At 46.1% G+C, this 14,458-nt stretch overlaps 1 protein-coding gene across 3 annotated transcripts in view; it reads right to left on the bottom strand.

The window, feature by feature from the left end:
• The window catches only part of INTS14 (integrator complex subunit 14), a 50,931-nt gene that overhangs the window by 13,494 nt on the left and 22,979 nt on the right, over positions 1-14,458 (bottom strand). For all 3 annotated transcript variants that reach the window (XM_014589757.2, XM_006153495.3, XM_006153496.3), the window contains exons 8-9: positions 12,628-12,772; positions 8,841-8,974 (exon numbers count right to left, since the gene is read on the bottom strand). In XM_014589757.2, the coding sequence (XP_014445243.1) occupies positions 8,841-8,974; positions 12,628-12,772 (279 nt within the window). The remainder of the gene's footprint in view (positions 1-8,840; positions 8,975-12,627; positions 12,773-14,458) is intronic.

The raw sequence follows: 14,458 nt of genomic DNA, 5'->3' as shown, positions 1-14,458 counted from the left end.
TGGCTTAAACTCATGCCAGGCGCGTGTGCATGCATGCTCAAGATCCTGAGAGGAGAATGGAGGAGAAGGGATTGCGGCCTGGCCATCCCCCCGGGGGGTAATTTCTCGCTTTCTGTCTCTCTGTCTCTCTCTGTCTGGCGAGCGCACGCGCCCTATAGCAAAAGAACTCTCCAAAAATAAATAAATAAAGTAAATAATTTTTAAAAACAAGTAAATAAGTAAAAACTTTGAACCAAAATAAACTTGTATTCTAATTCCAGTTTTTTATTAACTTTTTTTTTTTGGAGAGGTTTTTGCTATGGAGTGCGTGCACTTGCCAGAAAAATAGAGAGAGACAGACAGAAAGCGAGAAATCACCCCCCGGAGCAGTGGGGGGATGGCCACGCCACAATCCCTTCTCCTCCACTCTCCTCTTGGGATCTCGGGCACACATGCACACGTGCCCGGCATGAGTTTAAGCCACTGGGTCCGGGACTCGAACCATGGTTGACTACATGGGAATCCAGCAACGTAGCCATGATGCCATCTTCTGGTCCCTCCATGAACTTCTTGAAGTCCCTCTGTACAAAGAAGAAAATTAAAAAAAAAAGAAACAGCTCATGTCCCCAGTCCTGAAGAACATGAACTGCCTGATGGAAGGGCCCACAGAGTGCCCAGCAGTTTCCGCCTTTCTCAGGGAGAGCCGTGGAAGAGCAGATCTACAGGACAGATGTGAAGGAAGACTCAGGATGACACCCGAGCAACAGGCCTAGACATCCACCAGACCACACCTGAAACAGACGGGAGAGGACACGACAAAAACGAAACTGACAAAATGCTTGTGGAACACAGTTTTACTCAGGAGAGTGACAGGAACACAGAAAACAAGCAAGACAAAAAAAGTAGTAAGGGCTTGGGGATGAAAAGGAAATGTTACCGGCTTGGTTATGTACCAGTGAAGTCATCTAATGACTGAATACTGACCTGACCAAAGGAACATCAGAATCACGTCGAGAGGGCAGGAGGAGAGAAAATGTGCTTTTTGGATGAGTGGGTGAGGGATGGTGAAAGAGCTAAACCTTCAGAAGTCAAAAAATAACATCTAAAATTGAAAAAAAATCAAGAAACAGCTACAGTATACTTACATTATTTAGAGATGTAAGTAAGTATCAAAAGCAATGAAGTGTTAAGTGGTGTCTGTAGGGACAAGAGTAGGCGGACTGGCAGAGACAATGTTACTATTTTGCATGTTTTGCTTTAGAAACACAATAAAGACAGCAAAACCTCCTCACATGTCTACTGTGTATCAGGCTCATTTTTTTTAGTTTCAAAAGTTCGGGGACCAGCAGTTAGTGTAATAGCTATGTCGCTGGACTCCCATGTAGTTGCCCACGGTTCAAGTCCTGGGCCCGGTGACTTAAAACTCACGCTGGGTGTGTGTGCGTACGTACCCAACATCCCAAGAGGAGAATGGAGGAGAAGGGATTGCGGCGTGGCCATCCCCCCTGGGGGTGTGTGTGATTTCTCACTTTCTGTCTCTTTGTCTCTGTCTCTGTCTGGCGAGTGCACGTGCCCTATAGCAAAAACCTCTCTCCAAAAAAAAGAAAAAAAAAAAAAGTTCCTAATGTATTGTTATGCTGCCTACCTTGATATACCAAATATGCTAACATTGAAGTTCTTGTACCCAGTGGAGGCGATTTAAAGTTCCTCTCCTTTTTCTTTTTCTTTTCTTTCAGGCAGGAATTTTTTTTTAGTTTTTGATGCAAGGTGTGTGTGCTCCTGGGAGGGAGAAGAAAGTGAGAGACTGCCTCCCCCACCACCCAGGGGATAGTCACACTGCAATCCCTTCTCCTCTATTCTCCTCTTGGGATCTTGGGCACACACGTACATATGCCCAGAGTAATTGTTTCTCAACTTCTTAACCTCCCGCCACCTGCTGGCCTGTGTCAGGCATTTTACACACATTCCCTTCATAAATTTCTCTCAACGATTCTTGAGGGTAAGTTTTATTATTAATTATTCATTCCCATAATGACAGTCTTGGTCTTACAGGGCTGCTGCGAGAGTCAAATGAGATGGTACATTACACTGTGTCTAGCGTAGTGCAGGGCACAAAGCTAAGTTCAATGAAACGTTGGCTCTCTTGCCCCCTGAAAAGCTCGGACCCAGAAGGAGGGAAGAGCCGCGGAATACATGGCAGAGTACACGGCAGTTCCATCTGGATAAGGAAGAAACTAACAGGCCAGAAAGGAGTCCGAATGCGACTGTCTCAGAGCACGGACAAGCATCTAGGCCAGGGTCAGCAAACTCTCTAGAAAGGGCTGGGCAGTAACTGTCCTGGGCCGTATGGGTCACATGATCTCTGAGTACCCAACTCTGCCGTAGTAGCGGGAAAGCAGCCATAGGTAACCTGTGAATGAATGCAACTGAGTCCTGGTAAAACTCTCACGAAAACGGGCGTGGGCCAGGTGGTCTGAGCTGTAGTTCGTTGACTTCTAGTTTAAACAGACGGCACAGAAAGCTAAGACAGGGCAAGAGCAATGGAAACGGAAGGCAGAACGAATGCAGGAGTGTGACTGGATGACAGGTGAGGAATCTCGGTACACACACACACACACACACACACCCCTTCCCCGGCCTTGTGTTCTCCCGCCGCTGCCCAAACCTACCGCCTGTGCTTACCCACCCCTAATCACCCTGGGCGCTCCTCCCGGCCGGCATGTGCCCTGAAGCTGCTCACGTAAGGCTCCTAACCACCTGTCCAGCTCAAATGACTCGTGAATCTTAGGTTCTCTCCCTTCCTCTTCGAACTGTCTAATCACTTACGTAGTTTCTTGCCATTACGATCCTTCGAGAGGTAATTCCCTCTGTGATAAAAACGTTTTCCCCCTACCCGTGGACGTCCTTGCCCTGGTGGCAGAGGCACTCCCACAGAGCCAGGATTATGCTGGCTTCTGCGGGCTGCGCCACGGCACCAGGTTCAGAGCCGGCGTCTGCACTGCTTGGTTCTGGAGGCCGATGTCACATGGGTAGGGGCCAGTGTGCATGGTGCAGGGCGTGGGCTTCAGTTTCTTATAAGGGACATTTGACCTACTTTCTATTTAGAAAAGCAGGTAGAAACAACAGGTAAGATTTTTCTTGCTCTCTTCTCATTGAGGAAACATTCCTTCCATGTTCTCAGCTTTCTTCAGAGATTCCAGTTCTTTGTTTTCCATGCCTTTGGAACCAAAGTCGTCACATCTCTTGTCCATGTGTGAGCTTTCAAACACCAGCCTCTGGATCCTGGCTCAAGGCCTGGCAAACTATGACTACTACCTGTTTTGAGTTAATTTTTTTTTTTTGATAGAGGGTGCAAGCGCTCACCAGAGAAAAACAAAGACAGAGAGAGGGGGAGAGGAGAAAGCACACCCCACAGGGAATGGTCACCCTGCAGTCCCTTCTCCTCTGTCTCGCTCTCCTTTCAAGAATTGGGTACACACTTACATGCAACCCGTGTGATTCTCAAGCCACCGGGTCCACTTAGCCATGTGGGATCCAGCTGCCTTAACCACCAGGCCAAAGACCTGGCCCCACATTAACTATGGTTTCCAACTGCATATCTCACCCTTACCTTTAAATTGATGTCTTTTCCTGATAATACTGTTTCTGACAAATGCTCTAGTTTATAAGTATATAGATTTTTTTCTGCCATGTTCCCTATATCCTAAGTACCATTGAGAGTTTGAAAACATTAAAAAAATTTTTTTCTGGGAACCAGCAGTTAGTGTAAAGTCTGTGTCGCTGGACTCCCACGTAGTCGATCGTGGTTCGCGTCCCGGACCCGGTGGCTTAAAACTCAAGCCAGGCGCGTGTGCGTGCGTGCCCAAGATCCCGAGAGGAGAATGGAGGAGAAGGGATTGCGGCGTGACCATCCCCCCTGGGGGGTGACTTCTCGCTTTCTGTCTCTATGTCTCTCTCTGTCTGTCTGGCGAGCGCACGCGCCCTATATAGCAAAAATCTCTCCCCCCCCCCCAAAAAAATTTTTTTTTCAATAGGATGGGGGAAGCAGATGGTGTGCTGGTTAAGGTGCTAGACTCCCACATGGCTGACCATAGTTTGAGTCCCAGACCAGGCAGTTTGAAAATCGTGAGGGGTGCTTGTGCCTGTGTGACCAGAATCCCAGGAGGAAAACGGAAGAGAAAGGATTGTAGTGTGGCTATGACCCTGGGGAGATTTCTCACTTTCTCTTATTGTCCCTGTCTCTGGTGAGCATACACACCCTAGGGGAAAAAAAGAAAAGAAAAGAAAAGAAAAAAACCCACGCAGGACACATGTGCATGTGTGCCCCAAGTCCCAAGAGGAGAATGGAGGAGAAAAGTTTGCAGCGCGGCCATCCACTCTGGGGGGTGATTTCTTACTTTCTGTTTCTCTCTTGCTCTGGTGAGTACACACGCCCTATAGCAAAAATCTCTTAAAACAAATAAAAAAAAAAATCCCTTCCCCTCATTCTCCTCTCGTGTGCACACATGCACATGTGCCCAGCATGAGTTTTAAGCCACCAGGTCCAGGACTGAACCACGGTCAATGCAAGTCCAGTGACATAATCATTATGCTATCTGCTGGTCCTGCCCACTGTATTTATTTTTAAGCTTCCGGGTCCAGGACTGGAACCACACAATCAGCCATGTGAGATCCAGCTGCCTCAATCACCATACCACTGCTGGCCCCAAGATTCTGAAAACATTTTCCGTATTGTTTTTCCTGACAGATTTTTGCTGTAGTGTGTGTGCTGCAATTCCTTGTCCTCCATTCTCCTCTTGGGATTTTGGGCATGCACACACATGGCCTGGCATGAGTTTCAAGCTGCCAGGCCCAGGACTTGAACTGTGGTCAGCCAGTGGGAGTCCAGTGCGTTAAACACTACACCACCTGGTGGCCCCTTGAAAACATTTCAAAAGCAAACATAAGCCTTATTTTTCTACCTAACCTAGTAATAATGTGGACAGACTGTTAGGAAATGATAATATTTCTAGGTCCATGCAGCAGTGCCCACGCTGTTCAGTCCTAAGTGTTACAGCAGCTTACACCTGACCTTTCTCCCCTCCAACGCAGACATGTTGCCACTACTGTCTGCCCACCTGTCCAACACTTTGATTTCTCTTGCGCCCCTGTCACCCCCATGCGAATGCACGTCTTTGCCCACTGCCCTCCTGGATGGGTATCAGTGACCCGCCAGGCCACTCTCTGCCCGCTAACCTGCTTATCAGACTCCCTGGTTGTGTGGGCCCTCTCCATCAGCACCGGCGTGCTTATTGCTCTCCCTCCTCCTCTGGGTTTTATTTCCAGAAATTGTTCTCTGGTTGTTTCTGTGTGTATTTGTCTTCCCGTCTACACGGTAAATCTCTTAAGGCAGAAGCAGCATTTCCGTTTAATAAAGTATGCCCTCTCTACTCCAGGCCCACTGCTAGAATTCAGAGAGCTGCCTTACGATGCGTGCTGTACGAATGCGGAGATGTCACACGACAGGATGGGTGGTGAAAATAAAGCAGACAGCACCCTAACAGGACAAGTGGTTATCGCTCAACATGATTTCTTACAACAGCATGTGGGTCTGTATTATTTCAAAATGAAAAGAATTTAAGCATTAAAATAAAATCATAAAACTCAAAAGAAGAATAGTTTATATATTTTAAATGGCTGGGGAGAAAAATATTTTACGACACCTGAATATTACATCAAATTCAAAGTTCAGCATCTAAAAATGAAGCTGTATTGGAACACCACGCTCCCAGCCATCTGTTTACTGTCTGTGGGCTCTTTTGTGCCACTAGGGCAGAGTGACATAGCTATGGCAGAGACCACGTGGCCTGCAGAGTCTAAAATATTGGGTTATCAGCAAAGTCATGATGCACTTTTGCATAGAAAAACATAGAAAATATGTCCTGACTTTTCTGACAACCTAATATTTACTACCTGGTTCTCTACTGAAAAAGTCTGTCAGGCCCTGGTCCACCTTTAGGGCCTATATTCTAACTACTGCCTGGGCCTCCATGGCCAAGGGCATTTTTGGACCTCAGGTGAAAGGCCCGTGTGGCTGAGGCACTGTGGGCATGACAGCAGAGCTGCTTCACTCCCGGCTTCTGTGACATCACTCTCTCCTGCCTTCACCTGCCTGCTCCTTTTCATGTCCCTCTGCCAGCACCCTCCCCCTGCCCCGGGAACCAGCACTTTCTAGGGTTGGGTCCCTGGACCTCTTTTCCCTTAATCTTTCCTGAGGCCAGGGCATCTTCGAGTGGAGTCACAGATCACCCCATTCCAATCTCTTGGGTTACACTAACCCCTCCTGGGCCTGAATCTAAACCAACTGAATCAGAATCTCTGTGGATAGGGCCCAGGAGGTGGCATTTCTAAATAAGCTCTCTAGCTTTATTTTTGTCCACAGAAACTTAAATTTGCAAACCACTGCCCTACGCAGTTTCCCTCATTCTGACCATTTTAACTATGACGTGCTTATAAGGAAACACTGGCTCTCCAACTCCTCCCTCATCTGCAGACTCCTACAGAACCGTCTCTAGGCAGCCAGCTAGCCCGCACGGGCAGACACGGGCAGACGTAATGTGCAGAGTGTGCTCTCCGAGACCTTGTGTTCTCTGTTTTAATTCATAAGACTGCTTTGCAACCTGCAGCCTTGGTCAGAATCCTGGGGTCATGCTCAACGCTTTCTTTACTATCATACCCAAACTCTGCTGCTTCTGCCTCCTAAATAGCTCCTGTCACAGTGGCTGCTCTGTTCTGGCTCCTGTCTTTACATTTCCAGGGCTTTCAGGGCAACTTCTACCCACAGGAAGTCCTTGCCCTTTCAATACACACTCTGTGGAGTGCTTTCTAAATGCAAATGCCCCATCTGTCACTTGGATTATGGCCACAATGCACAACTCCGGGATGGGACGCCAGCACCCACTGTCTTCACTGGTGCCAGAAGGGTCTGATCCCATCACTCCTCTCAGTGGCTTTTCCGCACTTGCAGAACAGTCTTTGCTCTTCCGGTTCAGAAGAGGCCTGCCCCTCCGGCTAATTCCACCCCTACCCTGCCACTGCACCTCCCACAGCTGCTTGCATGTCCAGTGCTGTTCCTTCCCTCTCTATGGCTGTTCCACTGCCCCGTTTGCTCTGACTTCCTTCCTGGGCTCAGAGAATCCCTCCTTTTGTTTGAAACTCAGCTAGGGTGTCTCTCCCTCCTGACCACTTTGCTGAGCCCTCCAACTCACTCTGATCTTGTGCCAGTCTGCTGGTTATTACTCCACTTGCCACCAGACTTTGTGCAGCTTGGGCTGACTCTTTTCCCCCTTAGGTCTAGCACAGAAGAGGCTGCTTAGAAGGTGTTCCTGAAATTGAAATGGGCCCAGAGGTGTTCAGGATGACTTCCCAGTTAGAGCCTGAGTAGCGAGAAACACAAAAGCCTCAATAAAAAGGAGAAGAAAGGGGCCAGCAGGTGGTGTGGTGGTTAAAATGGCTGGACTCCCACATGGCTGACTATGGTTCAAGTCCAGGACCTGGCAGCTTGCTTTCTCAATTTTTTTTTTCTCTCTCTGCCTCTCTCTGGTCAACTTCAATTAAACAAAAATAGTGACAACAAATAAAATTAAATAATTCTTTTTTTAAAAAAAGAAATGAAAATAAATAAGTTAACTTAAAAAATTCTTAAAAGAAAAAAAAAGAGGGGGCTGGCAGGTGGCATAGTAATTAAGGGCGCTGGACTCCCACATAGCCGACCACGGTTCAAGTCCCAGACCTGGCGGCCTACTTTATCACTTTCCCTCCCTCTCTCTCTCACTCTGTCCCTCTCTGGTCAAATTAAAAATAAACAAATAAAATAAAATAATTTTTTAAAAAAGGGAGCAGAAAAATTAGGAGAAAGAACAATTTAAGGAGAAATAGGTGAGAGACATAGTTTCTGTAAAAGACAAAAAAAAAGGAAACTGAAAGACTGTGGCAGAACATCCAGGTGGAGCAGTTATCCAACTGGGAACTGGAAATGTAAAATAGCAACTGCAGGAGCCAGCATAAGGCATAGTGGTTAAGGTGCTGGACTCCACTGTAGTCAACTGTAGTTCAGGTCCCAGACCTGGTGGCTTGAAACTCATGCAGGGCACATGTGCGTGCATGTCCAAATCCTGAGAGGGGGATGGAGGAGAAGGGATTTGGTATGGCCATCCCCAGGGTGATTTCTCACTTTCTCTCTCTCTCTGCCCTTGGTGCGGTCACACACCCTATAGCAAAAATAAAAGAAAGAGAGAGAGAGAGATAAAGAATAAAAAAGAAGGAAGAAAGGAAGGAAGGGAGGAAGGAAGGCAGGCAAACTCCAGGGAGAGATCAAGTGGGAAGAGACTTAAAATCTGTGAGTCTGCAACTATTATAGTTGATGGAATAATCAAGCATGAATAGGAACCCCAGAGAAGAAGGCAAGAACAACATTTTGGGAAAGAAGAGGAAGAGAAGAGAAGATGACGAGAGGACGAGGTGGTGCGCCAAAGTGAAGGGCAGGTATGCCGGGAGAGCTGTGGGAAGACAGCGTCATGAAGCAAGGGGATAGATAATCTAGGAATGAGGGGGGGACTCTTAGGATGAAAACGGTATAGTAAGAAAAAAATCAGCAGAGGGTAGCTTTTCACTCCTAGCAGTTAAGGAGCTTGTACTTACTTAAAGCAACCTAAATGTTGGTTCCCCTGAGCTGTGAAAGAGTTCAGATGTTAAACTCTCTCGGGGTTTTCCAAGACCACAACACCCTGATGAGGGAGAACCCGCAGTTCTCTGACCCCAGAGACATTCAGAACAGCCTGAGAAGAAACAAAATTAAGACAAGTAGAATGTGATCTAGGTACCTGAAATAGGACCCAGCTGCGCCATTTTCCCCAGCCATGGGAGAGGTTCCGGGCCAGGCTCAAAGAGAGACATCATGAGGTTTGACTTCTTCTTGCTGTCGGCTTGGGAGTAGAGCATTCCGTGCCACTCAGGACTAGATGGAGAGGAGGCAGAAGGTCAGAAGATTATCAAGCCTGGGACTGTCAAGAATAAGTCCGGCCCTTGTTTTTCTCTTAAGAGATAACAGGCTTCAGCTTTGAAATGAGGCATATTATTTTACCAAAGCCAAACCCTCACTTGAAAATGCATACTGCTGTCCCTAATATTTCCATTCCCCGGGGACATTTATTATTATTAACATAAAATTACATATATATGCAAATCAAAGTCAGTCTTAAAAGAGAGAAGCCACAAGTACAGCAAGCAGCTGTACACCCCCACTGGGGTGAGGAGGCCTGTGGCACCTGTGACCCACAGGTCCTTTCGGCTGACTCCGAGTCACTCCGCTGCAATGTCTAACACACGACACAAGACTATCACCCCTTTCTCTCTCTCTCTCTCTCTCTTTTTATTAAAGGTTTTTACCAGGACCAGCAGTTGGCATAATGGCTGTGTCACTGAACTCCCATGTAGTTGACCGCAGTTTGAGTGCCGGACCTGGTGGCTTAAACTCATGCCGGGCACATGTGCGTGCATGCCCAAGATCCTGAGAGGAGAATGGAGGAGAAGGGACTGTGGTGTGGCCATCCCCCCTGGGGGGTGATTTCTCACTTTCTGTCTCTCTGTCTCTCTCTGTCTTTCTGGCAAGCACCCTATAGCAAAAACCTCTCCAAAAAAATTGGACAGGTTTTTGCTATAGGGCACATGTGCTCACCCAAAAGACAGAGAGAGACAGAGAAACAGAAAGCGAGAAATTGCCCCCCAGGGTGGATGGCCACACCATGATCCTTCTCCATTCTCTTCCTGAGGTTTAGGGCATGCATGTACATGTTCCTGGTGGGACTTTTAAGCCACCAGGTCAGCCTTGTGGGAGTCTAGCACCTTATCCAGGCCACTAAATGATCTCATTACCCCATTTCTTTTTTTTTTTTTGGAGAGGTTTTTGCTATAGGGTGCTTGCCAGAAAGACAGAGAGAGACAGAGAGACAGAAAGTGAGAAATCACCCCCCAGGGGGGATGGCCACACCACAGTCCCTTCTCCTCCATTCTCCTCTCAGGATCTTGGGCATGCACGCACATGTGCCCGGCATGAGTTTAAGCCACCAGGTCAGCCTTGTGGGAGTCTAGCACCTTATCCAGGCCACTAAATGATCTCATTACCCCATTTCTTTTTTTTTTTTGGAGAGGTTTTTGCTATAGGGTGCTTGCCAGAAAGACAGAGAGAGACAGAGAGACAGAAAGTGAGAAATCACCCCCCAGGGGGGATGGCCACACCACAGTCCCTTCTCCTCCATTCTCCTCTCAGGATCTTGGGCATGCACGCACATGTGCCCGGCATGAGTTTAAGCCACCAGGTCAGCCTTGTGGGAGTCTAGCACCTTATCCAGGCCACTAAATGATCTCATTACCCCATTTCTTTTTTTTTTTTGGAGAGGTTTTTGCTATAGGGTGCTTGCCAGAAAGACAGAGAGAGACAGAGAGACAGAAAGTGAGAAATCACCCCCCAGGGGGGATGGCCACACCACAGTCCCTTCTCCTCCATTCTCCTCTCAGGATCTTGGGCATGCACGCACATGTGCCCGGCATGAGTTTAAGCCACCAGGTCAGCCTTGTGGGAGTCTAGCACCTTATCCAGGCCACTAAATGATCTCATTACCCCATTTCTTTTTTTTTTTTGGAGAGGTTTTTGCTATAGGGTGCTTGCCAGAAAGACAGAGAGAGACAGAGAGACAGAAAGTGAGAAATCACCCCCCAGGGGGGATGGCCACACCACAGTCCCTTCTCCTCCATTCTCCTCTCAGGATCTTGGGCATGCACGCACATGTGCCCGGCATGAGTTTAAGCCACCAGGTCAGCCTTGTGGGAGTCTAGCACCTTATCCAGGCCACTAAATGATCTCATTACCCCATTTCTTTTTTTTTTTTGGAGAGGTTTTTGCTATAGGGTGCTTGCCAGAAAGACAGAGAGAGACAGAGAGACAGAAAGTGAGAAATCACCCCCCAGGGGGGATGGCCACACCACAGTCCCTTCTCCTCCATTCTCCTCTCAGGATCTTGGGCATGCACGCACATGTGCCCGGCATGAGTTTAAGCCACCAGGTCAGCCTTGTGGGAGTCTAGCACCTTATCCAGGCCACTAAATGATCTCATTACCCCATTTCTTTTTTTTTTTTGGAGAGGTTTTTGCTATAGGGTGCTTGCCAGAAAGACAGAGAGAGACAGAGAGACAGAAAGTGAGAAATCACCCCCCAGGGGGGATGGCCACACCACAGTCCCTTCTCCTCCATTCTCCTCTCAGGATCTTGGGCATGCACGCACATGTGCCCGGCATGAGTTTAAGCCACCAGGTCAGCCTTGTGGGAGTCTAGCACCTTATCCAGGCCACTAAATGATCTCATTACCCCATTTCTTTTTTTTTTTTGGAGAGGTTTTTGCTATAGGGTGCTTGCCAGAAAGACAGAGAGAGACAGAGAGACAGAAAGTGAGAAATCACCCCCCAGGGGGGATGGCCACACCACAGTCCCTTCTCCTCCATTCTCCTCTCAGGATCTTGGGCATGCACGCACATGTGCCCGGCATGAGTTTAAGCCACCAGGTCCGGCACTCAAACTGCGGTCAACTACGTGGGAGTCCAGTGACATAGCCATTATGCTAACTGCTGGTTCCCATTATCCCATTTCTTACCAGAGACTCTGGCCCCAGCTTCTCAAAGGGCCCCTAGGAGATTCTCATATCCAGAACCAATAGAAGTAGGTTGGGTGCCAGTAAATACAGCAGACTAATACCAAGTAAGAATCGTACTCTTCTGTTCTGACCAGCTCACTGTAACTTAAGCAGAAACAGAGACATGCTTCCTTTGATTAATCCTAACCTCTGATCTAACCAGCTAATTCCGGAGAATGACCAGGCAATCAGCCCCTCCTGTTCTCTATGACAGTAATACAGAAAGCAGATAGTTTCGTAGATTGTGAGGCCGCTCAGAATGTAGCAGCTAGACGGGCTTTCTCACAAGGAAGGAATACAGCAGAGTGGTTACCAGTACGGGCTGCAGTTGGAAGGCACGGGTAAGAATCGTGACTCTTTCACTTACTAGCTGTGTGACCTTAGGAAATTTCCTTGACCTCTCCAAGCCCTAGTCCCCTCACCTAGAAAATGCGATTAGTGTTGATACTTTCCACAACGTGCTTTCGAAAGGGACTGAAAGAGTTAATATACAAGAAGTACCTAGAGGAGTGCCTGGCACATGGTAAGCGGTTCGATGTTATCGGCATCTTTCTTCATTGAGATCTACCTCCTCATTTTATATGTGAGGAGTCTGAGTCCTGCCCAAGACCCAACAGGGAGTTAACAGCACTGCTTAACCAGAACCCAGCTGTCCCAGATAGAATTTCTTAAAAAGAGAAAAACTGAAAAGAGATACAAATTTGTAAAAAGCAATATAATTAAAAGGCTTACCTTATACTTATTCTTGGGGATGACTTAAATAGTAGTGTGTATGGCAATGGTATGTGGGGTATGTGGGAAGGGTGTGGCAGGGAAAGGATAAGGTGATAAGGATCTTTCTATTTCTTTCAGAAAGTCTCCAAAACACTTCCCACTGTGAACTGATTTTCCCTTTCACTCAACCAAGGGACAACAAGGTTCCTACCCTAGTTGAACAATCGCCACCATTCCTTCCACTTTCAGGCTGCCATGAAGCAGGACGCAGAAGTTGGGTATTTTGCCTGCAATCTGATTGGCTGAATTTTCATCTTCGTTGTCATCAGTGATACCAGTACCCACCTCGTCGCCTTCTGTGAAAAGGAAAGAGAACAGGTCAGACTGAGATTAGCTACAAAGACCCAAACGCCAGTTACACTCCTGGCTGTTTCTAGCCTTGAAGGGAATGTTGTGTAGCTGTAAGAAATATTATCACAAGTAGGAAAAAGTCATCCCAGTTTTCCAATGTCCAAGTAAAAATCAGTTTTTGTATATTACATGAATTCCAAGAATGTAAAATAACCAGAATAGGCAAATCTATAGAGACAGGAAAATATTAGTGGTTATCTGGGACCCTTTACCTGATAGGTAAAGGGTTACTTTGTAGAGTGATGAAAAAGTTGCCAAATTAGCTGTGGTGACCTTGGACAACTCTGTAAAAACACTAAAAACCACTCGATTATACATTTAAAATGGAGTAAGTATACAGTAAGTGGATTCCGTCTCAGTAAAGTTGCTACACAAAAATAACACTGTGCGTTTTCACTAGGCTGCTGTTACAGCAGAAACTCTCTGGAGGTTTTAGGCATGCATCTAAATGGAACCACACACAGGGATGTTAAGAGTGTTCTTAGCTGATGGACTTTAGGCAGCACATGAACGACAGTCCTGGAGGTAAGTAATGATTACTCTGTAAGTACCTTGACTGGGTTCCTTAAGCCAAGTTCTCTCAAGACACTCTATTGACAGATCAATCTTCCCACAATTAAAGTCCTTATCAAAATATCTGTCTGCTCAGTATTTTTTTAAAAATTAATTTATTTTACATTCATTCACTGAGCATCATCATAGCATACAAAATGTGATTTCCCATCCAGAATACACTTGCATAGTGGCTTAATCATACATGTTATCACTGACAAATATTTTTCCATTTCTTGTTTCAGATATATATATATTTTTCTCCCTATTTCTCACCCCTGCCATTTCCCACCCTCCTCCCACACTATCTGGTGTCTGCAGTCGATTTCCATTCCTTTCCCTCCCCCCATATTTTAATTGATTCACAAAATATTTTAATATTTTCAATAGCAAGTTTAGCTGATATATACATATCTGTAAACACATGTCTGACTTTAGGCATGAAGCTCTGAGTAGAATGAATACACTATAAAGTAGCACCTAGCTGATGCTATATAGTTTACTGTGGTCATTTAGCAAGTATTTTTAAACATTTTTTTAATTTCAAGAAAAGCAGTTTTAGCTTTAATAAATCAAAATTAAAAAGATGCTAAGAGAGCTTTGTTTAAAACTTAAAGCCAGGAAACAGGTTAGGATTCTATTCAAGTAGTAGGTGTATGAGCTTATTGGTAACTTAAGACAAGACAAAAATCCTTAAATTTGGAAAATAAAGCATAGAAGAAAATCAGTAATGTTTCAGTCAAAAGTCATAAGATTCTATTTCACCAGTTTAGTCTCATGTACTTAATCTGTCTTCTGTGTGGTCCGATCTTCTCGTTTATATTCTGGAAGATAACATTCAACTCCAGACTTGTTCCTACCATTAAGTTGGCCATTTTCTTGGTTGTTTTTGAACTCTTATTTCTCTGTGTCTGTATTTAATCTTCCTGGTATAGCACTCCCTTCAAAGCTTCTTGGAGAGCTGGTCTGGTATTGGTAAATTCTTCCAGGTTTTGTTTATCTGAGAATGTCCTTGTCTTTTCTTCCCATATAAAGGATAACCTTGTCGGGTACAGTATTCTTGGTTGAAATGTTTTTTT

Source organism: Tupaia chinensis, unplaced genomic scaffold, assembly GCF_000334495.1.
Source record: "Tupaia chinensis unplaced genomic scaffold, TupChi_1.0 Scaffold000377_2, whole genome shotgun sequence".
In the NCBI taxonomy this organism is placed as follows: Eukaryota; Metazoa; Chordata; class Mammalia; order Scandentia; family Tupaiidae; genus Tupaia; species Tupaia belangeri.
The sequence above is the reverse complement of the archived record's forward strand: the minus strand, read 5'-3'. Positions and strand labels throughout refer to the sequence as shown.